Source organism: Numida meleagris, chromosome 18 (genome assembly GCF_002078875.1).
Source record: "Numida meleagris isolate 19003 breed g44 Domestic line chromosome 18, NumMel1.0, whole genome shotgun sequence".
In the NCBI taxonomy this organism is placed as follows: Eukaryota; Metazoa; Chordata; class Aves; order Galliformes; family Numididae; genus Numida; species Numida meleagris.
In genome coordinates, this window is record NC_034426.1 from 6,968,021 (window position 1) to 6,982,018 (window position 13,998).

The 13,998-nt window shown below is 38.9% G+C and overlaps 1 protein-coding gene across 2 annotated transcripts in view; it reads left to right on the plus strand.

Moving 5' to 3' along the window:
* ULK2 (unc-51 like autophagy activating kinase 2) overlaps positions 1-13,998 on the plus strand; it is a 37,264-nt gene that overhangs the window by 18,902 nt on the left and 4,364 nt on the right. For both annotated transcript variants that reach the window (XM_021415494.1, XM_021415493.1), the window contains exons 11-24: positions 285-335; positions 686-774; positions 1,151-1,322; positions 1,803-1,863; positions 2,119-2,211; positions 4,824-4,961; positions 6,034-6,179; positions 6,534-6,614; positions 9,343-9,629; positions 9,764-9,957; positions 10,461-10,570; positions 11,226-11,378; positions 12,125-12,333; positions 13,629-13,807. In XM_021415494.1, coding sequence (XP_021271169.1) covers positions 285-335; positions 686-774; positions 1,151-1,322; positions 1,803-1,863; positions 2,119-2,211; positions 4,824-4,961; positions 6,034-6,179; positions 6,534-6,614; positions 9,343-9,629; positions 9,764-9,957; positions 10,461-10,570; positions 11,226-11,378; positions 12,125-12,333; positions 13,629-13,807 — 1,963 coding nt within the window. The remainder of the gene's footprint in view (positions 1-284; positions 336-685; positions 775-1,150; positions 1,323-1,802; positions 1,864-2,118; positions 2,212-4,823; positions 4,962-6,033; positions 6,180-6,533; positions 6,615-9,342; positions 9,630-9,763; positions 9,958-10,460; positions 10,571-11,225; positions 11,379-12,124; positions 12,334-13,628; positions 13,808-13,998) is intronic.

Below are 13,998 nucleotides of genomic sequence, written 5' to 3' on the forward strand. Positions count from 1 at the left end.
CTTGTGTACATGATCCTTAAGTTCAGTTACAAAATGTCCTTTTGTGATTGTATCTGATTTGTCTTGCTGGCTGTTATTGGAAGTTATTAAATTGATTTTATTTCCTTTCCAAATGCTATGGCAACATATAACATGGAAGGCTTTAATCTGTTACAAGCTTTTCATCCTCTGGCTATGAAATATTGATTCTGGGAAGGCAACCATTTACCACTATCCGCATTATAATCTAAAAATTGTGTCATTTGTACATTAATTCTCAATGGTGGTTGTTTCTTGTTCTACAGAAGCATTTTTCAACCACCCTTTCCTGGATCAGATTTCAACAGTCAAAAAATGTAAGTAGTTTTGGTTTTTCACTTATTTGTGTAAATGAATGTTGGGGCCTGGCGGGGAATTAAAATCTGCCATCTTCCTGAGATGCTTTTCTTAGCCTGACTGTTACGTTCTATTGTGAGCATTAGATTTGAATCCTTTCTTGTACTGTGCTAGGCTGACCCGCGACACTTACTAATTCCTTTCACATTTCTTCTTAACTTAAAAACCCATGTGTGTTTAAGAATATATGGTGTTTGTAAATTCATATAAGGATTTATGGATGAAAAATAGTGAGGAAACGAGTTTGTTAGCAATTCAGACCTTCAGACTGCTAAACTCATTTTTTTTTGTGTGGGTTTTCCTCTTTTAGCTTGTCCTGTACCAGTGCCCACATATGCAGGCTCAGTTTCTGGCAGTTCCTGTGGCAGCTCACCTTCCTGCCGTTTTGCCTCTCCTCCAGTAAGTTCCTTCTTTTGCAAAACAATCTCTAGAAAATATTTTCTGTAATGCTTGGCCAAGAGTTAGCTCTTTAAATTCTTGGACACAGAATAGCGATCAAGTAAACCACTGTCTTCTGCTAGAAAAATTCGGTTAATATTTTGGTTCTGTCTTGCTTCTTGTGTTGTGCTTTGTGGTGGTTTTTTTTGTTTGTTTGATGTTCTAAAGACTTTAAACAAAAAAAGAAAAAAAGATCCAAAATGTAAACTTTTATTGTTTATTTGGCCTATGCTGGTGATAATTCCTACTTTAGAGGTTTTATTCTTAAAAGTGCAATTTTACCTTATGAATCAGTAGATTCGTAGCAGAGGTTTCTTACTTCTCCCTTTTGCTTCAGTCTCTTCCAGACATGCAGCATATTCAAGAAGAAAACTTGTCTTCCCCTCCATTGGGTCCTCCAAACTATCTCCAAGTGTCTAAAGACTCTGCCAGTACCAGTAGCAAGAACTCTTCCTGTGACACAGATGACTTTGTTCTTGTCCCACACAACATCTCTTCAGACCACTCATGTAAGAACCTTCCCTATTTTTACATTTTAAAACATTTTTCACTGATAACATACCTTTATGTCTTATTATTGTTTGTCTATCTTTTCTCTAAATATATCTCAGTTCATATTGGATCTAATTTATTCAAGTTTGTTTACTTTTTGAAGGCAGACTATTTAGTATATGTGCATGTCCATCTGGGACATTTCTACCTGCAGTAGAGTGACCAGATATGCCAAAGATACCAAGGTCATTTTAAGTCATGAGAAATGCTGGATTTTGGCAGTAGAACATGAGTCAACTTTAAACAAGTGATTTTTTTTGTTGTTGTAGATCACATTTGAGGTATTTTCTTATGCAAAACAACTTGTACGAAACTTGTATGTGTTTACAGGAGCTTGTCAGAGGTGTTTATTCTTACAGCAGTAATATTGGAGGTTTTTTTTTTTAAGATTCTGCCTCATGATGTGGGTTTTCAGTGTGTTCTTTTCTTTGCTGTAGATGATATGCCATTGGGAGCAGCTGGCAGGCGGGCTTCGAGCGAGTTCTTGATGTGTGGAGGGTAGGTGTGCTGAGCTTTATCCAAAAAAAGTCTCATGTTCTAAAATGGGTACTGTAGCTGTAGAAGATGTTGCTGGGGTTTTTTTGGCATTGATGGGTTTACATAGTTGTGTGTGAACTTTCTTAAAGCTTAATTCGCCAAGTTGAATTTTAATATGAATATGTAAACAGCTTAAATCCAGAAAGCTTTTCTGCAAAGCATGTGGTTGCTGTGATGTGAAGAACAGCCTTTCAGCAGTGTTTCTTGCTTTCACAGGCAGTCACCATTAACTATTTCTGGAAGCTCAGGAACTGTACAGAAACCATCCTCAACCTCTTCTCGAAGTACTGCTTCTGGTACAGCTAACAGGTGTGTGATGAAGGCTTAGTATTTCCTTTTTTAAAAAAAAGTTCTCTATCATTGTATGGTTGATTAGTTATTTGTTTTCATTGTGGATTGCTACTGGAAACTGAATTGAAATGGCCACACTTAATGCATTATGGCAGCTGATGGCTGCAAAGCTGACTTCTGGTTCAGATACACCCCAGAAAGATTTCCTTAAGGAAAGCGAGCATTATTCTGTCTGATTAAAGTTTGAACTGTCTAAAGGCAGGAACTTCAGAGGCAGAATTAATTTGTCCTTTTTGTGTGATGAAGCACGACATGTTCCTCGTTTACTGAGTCAAGATGTTAAATGCAGCTTACTTTTCAAGAAGTAGTTGTGAGAAATGAGGAATTTAAAGCCCATTTTGCAATGGGTTTGTGTCTCGTGCATAGATTGTCTTGTGTCTACTAATTGCTTGCAGAGATATGGCTTCTGTGCAAACAATTACTGTGAATTTCACATTTGTGGCTCGCAAGGTACCAAAGAAGCCACATGAAACATGTATTGCAGCTTTTAAATCAGCAGGGCTATTAACAAGGCCCCTTTCTGCTTTGTTGTAAACCAAGTTTCTAATAGCTTGAAATTAATTTCATCAGTAGTGCCTGATATCTTTCCTGTATCGTATTGGAGGCTCTGTTGTGATGTTAACTATTTATCTAAGGCTAAACAGAAGGGATAGATTTGTCATTTGACCAAGAAATACATTTCATGTTGTTTTCAATACAAAATAGAGGGTGAGTGACTAAATGGGGAATAAAGCTATTATGCTGGGTGTATTTTTGGCTTACGCTACTACTACAGGGCTGCGAGTCAGCATTATTTGTGTAGAAATGCTTGTCACAAGAAAAGTTTGCTACTTTGTGCTGATCTTTTTGCAGTTTGTGAAAAAAAAAAACTGCTGACATGGGCTATCAATGAAGCTGTGGTCTTACATTGTGTATTCAAGGGCAGATAATCTGAATTGTTTGGTTGTAAAGATCCATTTGTTCTGGATTGACCATTTACAAAATACTGTAGATGCGTTGTAATTTTTTATCTTAAGTTGTTACTCAGTTTCTAGAATTACAGGTTTTATGAAAATACGCAAGTTATATTTTCTGTATGTTACTAAGTTAAGAGGTAAACAGTTGTGTGGTTAGAAACAGGTGCCTACTGGTCACATTTTCAGTGGTTGTACTTCAGTAGTTTGATTTAGTTATTGGTTGAATAAACGCAGTGACTAACTGGCTGCTGGGGACATCATCTCAAGGCAGCAGAGCGTGCATCTAATATCTACCAGATGCTTTGTTTTTTGGTTATTTTTTGCTGTGAAACGTTCTTTCATAATGTGTGATTTTTTTTTTTCCGGAACGTTGTTATGCCCTGTGAAATTCTTCTGATTAGCTGATCAAACTGTATGAATTGTACCCATAGTTAAGCTACTTTGTGGCAAGCAGAGGAAGCTGTGATGCTTCTCAGGCTCCAGGCAGAATAGGTGGAGGCAATTCATTCCTCTGTGCTTAATTCCTACTTTTATTATCTGAGCTGGGAAGCTTAGTGAGTATGGATTTAAAATCAGTGACACTCGTGAGGCTGTGAAAAAGTGTTGATACAGACTTATTCAGATCTGTTCAAGCTGACTTTCAGGTTACTCAGTATCTAGGAACTGGGTAGCAATCAAAGGACAAATTGTTTTCTTTAGCTAAGGGAGAACTATGCGTATTAGGAAGTTGTATTTCATTCTCAGAGGTTGCAAAGGGAGTATGACAGAGTCATAAATCCAGGTTTCTGTTCAGCTGTATCCACGCAGTAAGTGGTGTAACTGCTTGTTTTCTAGAGCTTGGGGTAGAACTTTTTTCACATCTCCTCTGAGAATCTCTGATCTGTGCCTTTCTATTCTCTGAAGTGTTGATCAATAAAGGGCCAGACACAGAGCTGATTATCTTCCAAAAAGTCCTTGAGTTTGAAATTCTTTTTGTCTAATTCTTTTAAAAGTGTTGGTAACTGATTACATTGCATTAGTTTCGTTCCCTTATCTGGCAGTGCACTGAGGTAAGCCAGGTCACTGACACTTAGTTGAACTTGGGTAATACTAATCTGCAGTTTGTGTCTGTGGATTAATGTTCAGGTGTGTGGTTTTGGTCACTTTGTCAGGGGTTGATTACATAACGTGTTTTCCTTTTGCAAGTTCACTCTGTCTCATGGGATATCTCTGTGCTTTAGTGGCTTTTGTACACATTCCAGCCCTGCTGCTGAACTTCCTGTTCTTAGCGCAGTGGGTTTTCCTAGAACGCTATTTTGAAGCATGGTAAACAGAGCAGGCAGATTGGCAGGAAGGCAAAGGGATCTGTAGATCGCCGTGATGCATAACGAAGTGTACAGCTAGCTCTGCATTTTCAGCCTGTGTAAGAAAGGCAGTTAGTAACAAACAGTTCTCAGCCTTCTCCTGCGAAGTGCCGGAGCTAGACTAGGTCAGGCTGAGATCACGCTGCATGCAGGGAGCATGGAATCAGATTTTCCACTTCCCAGATTTTATTGGAATTTTGAGGATGGTACAATTTAGTGAAAGACCTGTCTACCTCTGTTCTTCTCCTCTCTTTGCACCTTCCAACTTCAGGCATTGCCAGCCTTCTGTATCCCCTCGCAGCGAAACAGCACCTATCCCGGTTCCCACTCAGCTACGGAACTACCAGCGTATAGAGCAGAACCTCTCCTCTACTGCCAGCCCTGTGTCAAACCCCCACGGATCACCAAGGTGAGTTTTCAGACTCTTTTTTCTTGGTTCTGGTTAGTGTACCCTTATAGATGTCTGTGCTTTCTTATTCATGTCATTGTTTTTAAACACGGCACCATAATAGAGAGGCATTTTAATGAGAAATAAGTCCTTCATAATCTCAAGATTGTTGAATGGGCAGTTGACATTTTTCAGTAAAGCAAAATAAACTTGTTCTTTTGCTCAAATGCAACGCAAGAAGGTAAAACGATGAAGTTCTACTCTCTTGGATTTCTCTTTGTGTAATATGCAGTGTTACATCATAAAGTCAGTAATAAGATTCTGTTTTCACACGTGCAGTGATGAGATGAATGCATTGATTTGTCACATATTAAGGAAACAATTTTTTTTGCATGCTAACTAACCAGCTTGTCTTAATACAAAGCTCCATTGTGCTAGACTTATTCTGTGCCTTGCAATCAACAGGATTGGGATGGTAAGGGTCAAAGACTCAGAAACAGACTGCTGAGAACTCCAGAGTTCTTTACAAAAACATGGTTCCTTCCTTTTTTTATTTTCAAGAACTGATTTTATGGTTGTTTCTACGCTTGAGAAAGTGTCTTTCTCTAAAATATCTGTTGTCAGTGGCTGAACTTTATAGCAAGTCTAATACTTAGAACTTTGTTGTAATCCTTATTGTGAATCTCTTCCTTTCCCTACCATAAAAATGAGCGTTTGCATCAGCGTCTTTCAGTCAGTAGTAAATTCAGAATTTCATGTCTGAGTATCAGGAATCCATGTACTAAGAGAGAACTGTTTAAAATTTCTCCAGTTAACAGACAGACTACTATGACTTAGAAAGTTTCTTTAAAAAAAAAAATAAAGACACAAAAACCTCAGTATGAACAAAGGGAATTGTATTTTGTTTTCAGAATGAGAGGCTTGACTTATTAGCTTAATAAGCCTCAACTTCATAGCTTTCTGATTAAATGTCAGAGTTGTGGTTTTTTTTAAGTGATCATGATACTCCTACGGGAATTCAGAACCTTATCTCAGGAAATAACAATTGCTATAGTGTGTTAAACAACTATTTTCTTTCTTTTTTTTTTTTTAGAGCTGGGGTTGTGAGACGCTCAAATACTAGCCCAATGGGCTTCATGAAGATGGGCTCCTGTTCTCCCATACCAGCTGACACTGCGCAGGGTGTTGGGCGCAGGTTGTCCACAGGATCTTCAAGACCATATTCTCCTTCGCCACTAGGTAAGCCCTAGTTCTCATTCTTACTAATTAGTAAAGATTTAGCCGGAACAGTAATTCAGAAAACAAATTCCTGTTTATAACTTAAACTGAAATTTGCCCAATTATATCATAGAATCATGTAGATTAGAAAAGGCCTTCAAGGTCATAGAATCCGACCATCAGCCTGACCTACCAAATCTCATCACTAAGCCATGTTTCTTTAGGACCACGTTCACGCGTCTCTTAAACACCTCCATGGTTGGGACTCCACCACTTCCCTGTGCAGCCCATTCCAGTGTTTGATCATCCTCTCCTTGAAGAAATATGTAGGTGAAGTGTAAAGCATAAATTCACATTTTGATTTTATTTACTTAGTTGGAACTATACCTGAGCAGCTCGGACACTGTTGTTGTGGACAGCTTCAAGGACATGAATCCAGGAGTAGAAACTTCTCAGGTGAGAGATTTTGGACAATAATACAACCAGTAAAATTTTGATTAAACCTTCCACAGAGTTTTTTGAAGGAGAAGGGGCAGCACTACATTAGCGTGGGTTAATAGGAGACACTTGGTAAGCTGTGCGCTGAGTTTCTGTAGAAACTTAGCCTGGATTTGTCTGTATCAGGACTCGTTTTGCCATATTTATTTGCCTGCACAATCAGAAAATGGCAGAAGCTTGTTGGTTTGGTTTGTTTTTTTACCCAAGTTGAAAAGCAACTCTGTTAACACCTGTCTTTAAGAAGGGATGAAATGGGATAGAACATAATGAATGGTCGTAACACGCTTCTCAGAATCTGATTTTGGTAGACCAGCATTCTCATGCCAGCACTCAGAAAAGGGAAGAACTACCAGTGTACAGTGTATGGCATGTTTTCATCACTCTCTTAGGAAACTGCCAGGGATCTGATGTTAGTATTGCCAAGCTTTCAGTAAGCTTTGGAAGTCATTAATTGTTATAATGCGCCAGGAGGTGGTGTCAGGGGGTGAGAGGGTACTTCTGCTATACACACAACTTAGATGCAAGCTCTTCTTTGTCCAGAATACTAGCTATACTCTTTATTTTGACCTTCTAAAAAGTAGTGTTGAAACTACATTATGTGTTATTTTTCCTGCTTTAACACTTCCCAAAATTCTCTGGAGGTAATAACCTTCATTTTTTGGAGTATATATTTAAAATATCTGGGCATTAAATAAGCTTTATGGCACATCTTAAAAATGTCCTTCATAATTGTTATGCCACTGGCAATCTCAACAAAAGACAAGGAATGAGTAAAGCCTCAGATTTGAAATAGTCTCTTGTATTTTAAAAGAAAAATTAAAAAGCTTAGGGGAAAATGAAAAGAAAACAGAGGAGTGTGTGCTCTTTTGTTCCATCTTTTTTGGATAGCACCATCTTTGCGGCTCTAGGAGTGTTTAATGTTTCATTTCTTTGTCTGTTTCCTGCAATCTACTCCTATTTGATTTTATTGTTTCTTAATTTCCAGTGTCTGCAGTGTTATTTCTGTTTGTAAAATACCACAAATTGCAGCATGTCTGCTTTTCAGCATTTAAATGGATAAATTGTCTTTGCTTCAGGGTGAAGTGAGATCATCTGTACTGAGATTTTCTAGGGACTGAACATGTCTGTCTTAATACAGCTTCTGAACTAATTGAGTTACTCTCACTGCCAGTGGCAGCAGAGGAGAGAGTCTGAATTCAGAAGCCTACCCAGTGGTGGGAATGACACTAGAACAGCAACCAGGGAAATTAAGACTGCTTTCTGAAGTAACAGGTGAGGAGTTTCAGTGCTGTGGGACAGACGGGCAGACTGATTTCAATGGAGTTGAAATTTTGTGAGTATAGAATTTAGGGAATTTAGTGAAGAGTAAACTGGAGAACTCTGCTGGAGCTTCAGGCAGAAAGGCTGTGCTAAAGCACATTGTTTAAGTGGAGATGAATGGAATAAAAAAAGAAGTGGCTTATATTCAAAGTCTAACTAGCAAGAGCACAAACTTAAGAAGGTTGCAAAATGTGGCATAACAGATGGGCGCTTTACTGAGCAAACTGCAAGGAGTTTGAGATTGGCTCCACTTCATAAATGTATGCTTGAGAAACAATCTCAGAGGATTGCCTTGGCCAGCTTTTAAGAATTTTGTATGCTAAGTCATGGTACAGCCTAGGAATGAATAGTTAGAATACTTTAAGCTTTGCCATTTTTTTTTAAAGGCAAGTGAAATTTTTATCACTTTGGTGTCAGTTCTTTGAGGTTACAATGGTATACGTTTTATCTGGAAAGCTGTAGCCACAGAGCTGAAGTCTTATGTATTATTTGTAACTGCACCGTTCCTCTTCTTGAAACCTAAAAATATCACAGGGAAGATACCATTTTAATCAAATATTGGATTCTTTATATTGAAAGAGGAAGAGAACCTGTTGAGTAGGCGAGATGTTCATAGGAGTGTTTCCCTAAAGCCCTCTGCTTACGTTTGATTGTAGCACTTCCATTTCAGTTTGCTTTTTGAGAAACTTTGCATTCATACTGAAGTGTGGACTTCCTCTGTACATAATGAGCTTTTGAAAAACATGGTCTGACAACCTAAAAATAAATGGCTGCCCTAAGTAGTGATCCTAAAATGTTTCATTTGAATAATTTCTTTATTAAGGTTTTTATTTTTTAATACCTACTTTTCTTACAAAAACCGTGAGAGAAGCAGCCTTTTGTGTCTGCAGATCAAATTATTACAAACTAAACGAGTCATTAACATGCAACGTTGCATTCACATGCTGTTTACAAGGATACAATTCCAATACTTGAGAACCTCTTTTCAATCTAGAGTCTTGGTGGATGCGCTTGAAATTTTAGCATTGGTTATGCCATTCCTGCTGAATCCAACCACTTTATATGTCTTGATGTAGGCTGCCAGAGGTACTGCAGCTGCCAGTACAGCTGTCACCCTGAAATCTTGCCTCTTTGGCAGCTTGAATATGAGCATCATCTCACTGAGTGTATCTAGCCTTAGTCCGTATAGTCAACCTGATAAATCCATTCTGTTTGCCATTTAGTGAGTTGATAATCAAACGTATATCTCAGTACTGCGTCCCCATCTCCTTTCAGATCAATGATGATCTCTAGTGTTTTGAGTTTCATTGATACGTTTCCAAGCACTGCACATAGAAATCTTCTTCACTGTTTTTCATCCCTACAGGTTCTCCAATACCGCCCTCTCAGTCTCCACAGTCACTTCTGATGGGAGCTAGGTTGCAAAGTGCACCTACTCTCACAGATATTTACCAAAACAAGCAGAAGCTCAGAAAGCAGCATTCAGACCCAGTATGCCCATCCTATGCTGGGTACGGATACAGTCATTCTCCACAACCAAGTAGGCCAGGTAGCCTGGGAACATCACCCACCAAGCACATGGGATCATCACCGAGGAGTTCAGACTGGCTGTTCAAAACTCCTTTACCAACGATCATTGGTTCTCCTACTAAGGTTGGTTAAGTTTACCACTGTCTGTAAAATGTGAAGTGGTAACACATTGTCTGACACTATTCCTAAGAATATTTGCAGGTGCTAACCTTGTGTTTGTTGTTGTTGTTTTTATTCTTGGTGTTTGATTCTTTAAGGCAACAGCTCCTTTCAAAATACCTAAAACACAAGCATCCTCAAACTTGCTGGCCCTGGCTAATCGACAGGGATCTGTAGATGCTCCATTGCAGCCTAAAGACATCACCGAACCGAGGGATTTTGCACACTTTCACTCGACACAAGGAAGTGAAAAGCATGCAGGAGAGCAGCACAGTAAAGCTACGTTTGGCAGGTAGGCATTGCAGCATTTGTGACCTGGAAGGTTCACTAAGTAATTTGGCAGAACAGTATACATTGCACACAGCAATTTGGAGGGGTAGAGCATGCAAAAATGAGCTGTGAGGAGATGCTGATGTTTAGTATATACAACAAACTCTTTGTACTGCGTATAAATGTTGCAGAGACTTCCTGAAGCACTTCGTGTTATCTAGTTCCTTTTTGTTTTATTTATCTGACTGTGCAAGTATCACTGACTCTCTGAAGCTTGTTCAGTTTTGCTTCAAAAATCTATTTGGCAAAATTGGCAATATTCATTTTTTAAGATGAAAAGGTTCCTCTATATTTAGCCCTGTCTCAATATGTCCATATTTGAACAGTGAGGTTTCCAGTCATTTTGTATTTCTGTTGGAAGCTTCTCTGTAACAAATACCGAGAATCTGAAAGTCAGCCTCTGCTGCAAATTAGGAAAATTTTACCCTAAATTTGTATTGAACGTTTCTGTTTTTTTCTGCCTAGATCTGTTAGTACTGGGAAGCTATCAGATCAGCAGGTAAAGACTACCCTCGGTGGCCAGTTATACCAAGGCAGCACAGACAGCCTGAATACGGAGCGACCAATGGATACAGGTAAGGAACAGATGAATGTATTCAAGTGGTCCATATATGCTACAGCTTTTTTTAGCCAACCAGACAGAGTTCTGCTTCCAATCTCAGTTGGTTGTGACACTTTTTAGCTTTTTTTTATTATTATCTTTAAGGAAAAATGTTCAATTTCTTTAAAATAAGTAAGACAAGAAAGCATCAATTTCTGTGCTAAATAAGAAATATTGCGGCTTCCTGGTGTGGCTAGAGGGTTTTGTTTTTCAATACCAAGTTTTTGGCTGTTTCACTTCCTAATTCCAACTTGTTTTCATCTGAAAGTGAACTTATGTAATTCTGGTTCTTTTTTCATCTTCTTTCTTCCCCCAGACAGCTAACACCTTGCCACAAATGGCCAACAGGAGATCTGGTTTTAAGCAGATGGAAGGAGTTCTGCAGACAGTGCTAGTCTTTAGTCTTTGGATCTGCTGTGATCTGTCTTTAGAATTTTTCTGTTTCAGCTTTTGCTGCAGGGCTGATGTCACTCAGCTTGTTTTATTTGTTGTCAGAACTCCTAACTAGTTCAAGTCTTGAATCTGCATCAACATACGTTGTGTTGCAGTACTCCAGTTTGCTGTATATAATTGCTAATCGATGTGATTGCATGTAATAGGGACTAACCTGTGGAAATTTTCTCTTCCAGCTCCAGCAGGAGCCTATGCCATTGCAGTGGCACCTCCTTCCATGGGAAGTGGGGCAAGTTCTCGGGCTGTCATGTTTACTGTTGGGTCCCCTCCAAGCAGTGCCACCCCTCCTACCTGCACCCATATGGTCCTCAGAACAAGAACCACCTCAGGTAAGTCTTCCTGCTGCTGACTGCTGTCAAACAATGTTCAGACTTGCCCATTTCTTGGGAGCGGTAACCTGCTTAAAGCCTTGCACAATAGGTCCTCCAGGCCATACAAAAAAAAGCACTGTGTACAAGTTCAGATGTACATTAGATTTCTTCTGCCTTTTGTCTCCTAAAGAGAGGGCCAGAGGCAGCAATTTACCATACAGCAATGCATAACATCTTGAGTGTGCTGTTTTGCTCCCCTATAGGGATGTTTTAACAGCATTTATGGCAAAAGTGGAGAGAAACAGTTAGACTTCTGATTCTGCATTTTTGCCTGCTGCAGTACATTATACTAGAAGCAGCATACAAGATGTGTGAGCTGACTTCACCTCAGCACGTTGGCTGTACTGTCAAATAGCAAAGATCTCAAGGTAGAGGCCTGAATCTGCTCAGGGTGAGCAGGAGTCTATATTTGCAGCAGTGTGCTTTTGTGAACTGTAACAAAACCTTTGGTCTTTCCTATTGGACTGCCTGCCTTGGAATCCTTGACAGCCAATTTCCAGAATCCATTTTGTAAATTATCACTGTACATTAAGAAGTGTAGCCCTTGCATTCTCTACAGAGTGATGCAAGGAACAATGAGGAGAGCCTCCAAAGAGTGAATCTGTGGTGACTACTGATTTGTCATTTGCTATCATCTGCAGCCCCAGAGCTGCAAGATGGAACAACCTATTAGACTGAATGTGTGTGTGTTATTTTTCTTGTAGTTGGATCAAACAGTTCTGGAGGGTCTCTCTGCTCTACTAGTGGCCGTGTATATATGGGCTCTCCTCCTGGTATTTATATGGGTTCTTCTCCTCCGGGAGCCGAGGCAGCTCCAAGTCTGAAGTACATGCCTTATGGTACTTCGCCTCCCAGCTTAGAGGGCTTTATCACTTTTGAAGCTCCTGAATTGCCTGAGGAAACTTTAATGGAGGTATAGAAAAATAATTTAATGTCTTATAATATATAACGCTGTTAAAACAGAGACATGGTATGCGACTGCTCAGTGCACTTGGTAGTTTTCTCTATCTCAGATACTCCTCTTTATAATCTTGAAAATATTCCTGTATCAACTATGACTATTTCTCTTTGGTCGTTATTCCTGGCATTTCTTGTATTTTAATAGGTAACCAAAAGAACATGACTGCTTTTGTTCACCAGAGCCTTCCAAAGAGGCCTCTGTTTTAATGCCAAGTCTCTGGATGTGGGTGCTGACAGAAGCAATGTCCCTCTGGGTGTTGTTTCTAACTGCTTCTTCACAGTCAGTAGATGATGTTACATCCTACTTGTGGGAAGAGTATTCTATTTTTATTTTTATTTTTATTTTTTTTAATGTGTGGTGGAATGTTGCTTTAAAAACACACATTGGTGTGGTGTTTCACTGGAATGCTGTCCTTGATTTATAAATTTCTCAGGGCAGATCGCTGTTCTATTTTCTCATTCACATCTGGCTAGAAAGTGTTTGTACCTATCAAATCTATATTTTATAATATGAATGTTTGACAGTACACTGTATTCTTCCCACAGACAGAGTTTAAAACATATTTAGACCTGCATTGCTAATGAAAATACTATAAATATTGCTAAGATGTGTTTGTTTCATTTTGAAGATTGATTTTTATTTTTTTTTAACAGGGTCAGTGCATGTAGTGTCTGTTTTAGTTGTCAATAAACAGTGAGTTGTTGGCTCCAATTTAAGTTATTAGGTTTAAGTGGCAGAATTTGGCAACAGCCACTTTTCAGTACAATACAATTCTAGAACTAACTGTGAACTAGAATGAAGCAGATAAGTAAGAAGCTTCGGATCAGTTCTCTTGTAGGTATCAAGTCTGTTGAATAATAAAAGCCAAATGTTCCTCCTGGCTTCTCTCACAAGTGCCGAGCATACTTCTGGGTTGCTGATAATATAATAACAAGTAATACACTTGTGATTCTCATAGTTGCTCAGGTTTCAAGAAACACAGAACTCCATGTCCCAGTTCTTCTGGCTTTTTTTGAAAGATTCTGAAGTATAAGCTACAGTATCTTGAAACATTAACAAAGAAAGAACAAATTAGTATCTGTTGACCATTTTGGACTCATTTGATTATGAAATCTCTAGTGCTGACTCTGTTATTTCTGCATAGCATTAACATGCCAAAAGAACCTCAAGCAGTTAAAGAGTTCTAAGTATATTTACTTGCCTTTATGACTTACGGTTAAATTGTTGTCTTCTTTCCCTTTTGACAGAGAGAACATACAGATACACTGCGTCATCTAAACATGATGCTGACATTCACAGAATGTGTTCTGGATCTGACGGCATTACGGGGAGGAAACCCAGACCTGTGTACTTCTGCCGTGTCACTGTACCAAATCCAAGAGAGCATAGTTGTTGATCAGATCAGCCAACTAAGCAAAGAGTGGGGGTAAGTGTGTGGTCAAAAAGTAGCAAAAAGAACTAGTGAATCTCAGATACATAAAAAATGCATTTGGGCAAACTGTGCCCTCTTTTTCTTTGGAGCAATTGATTTTATAGGAATGCACTTTTAGCAACTGAAAATACATTAGAAAGATACAGCAAAGGATACATTCACTAGCATATTAATAAGAAAGAGAA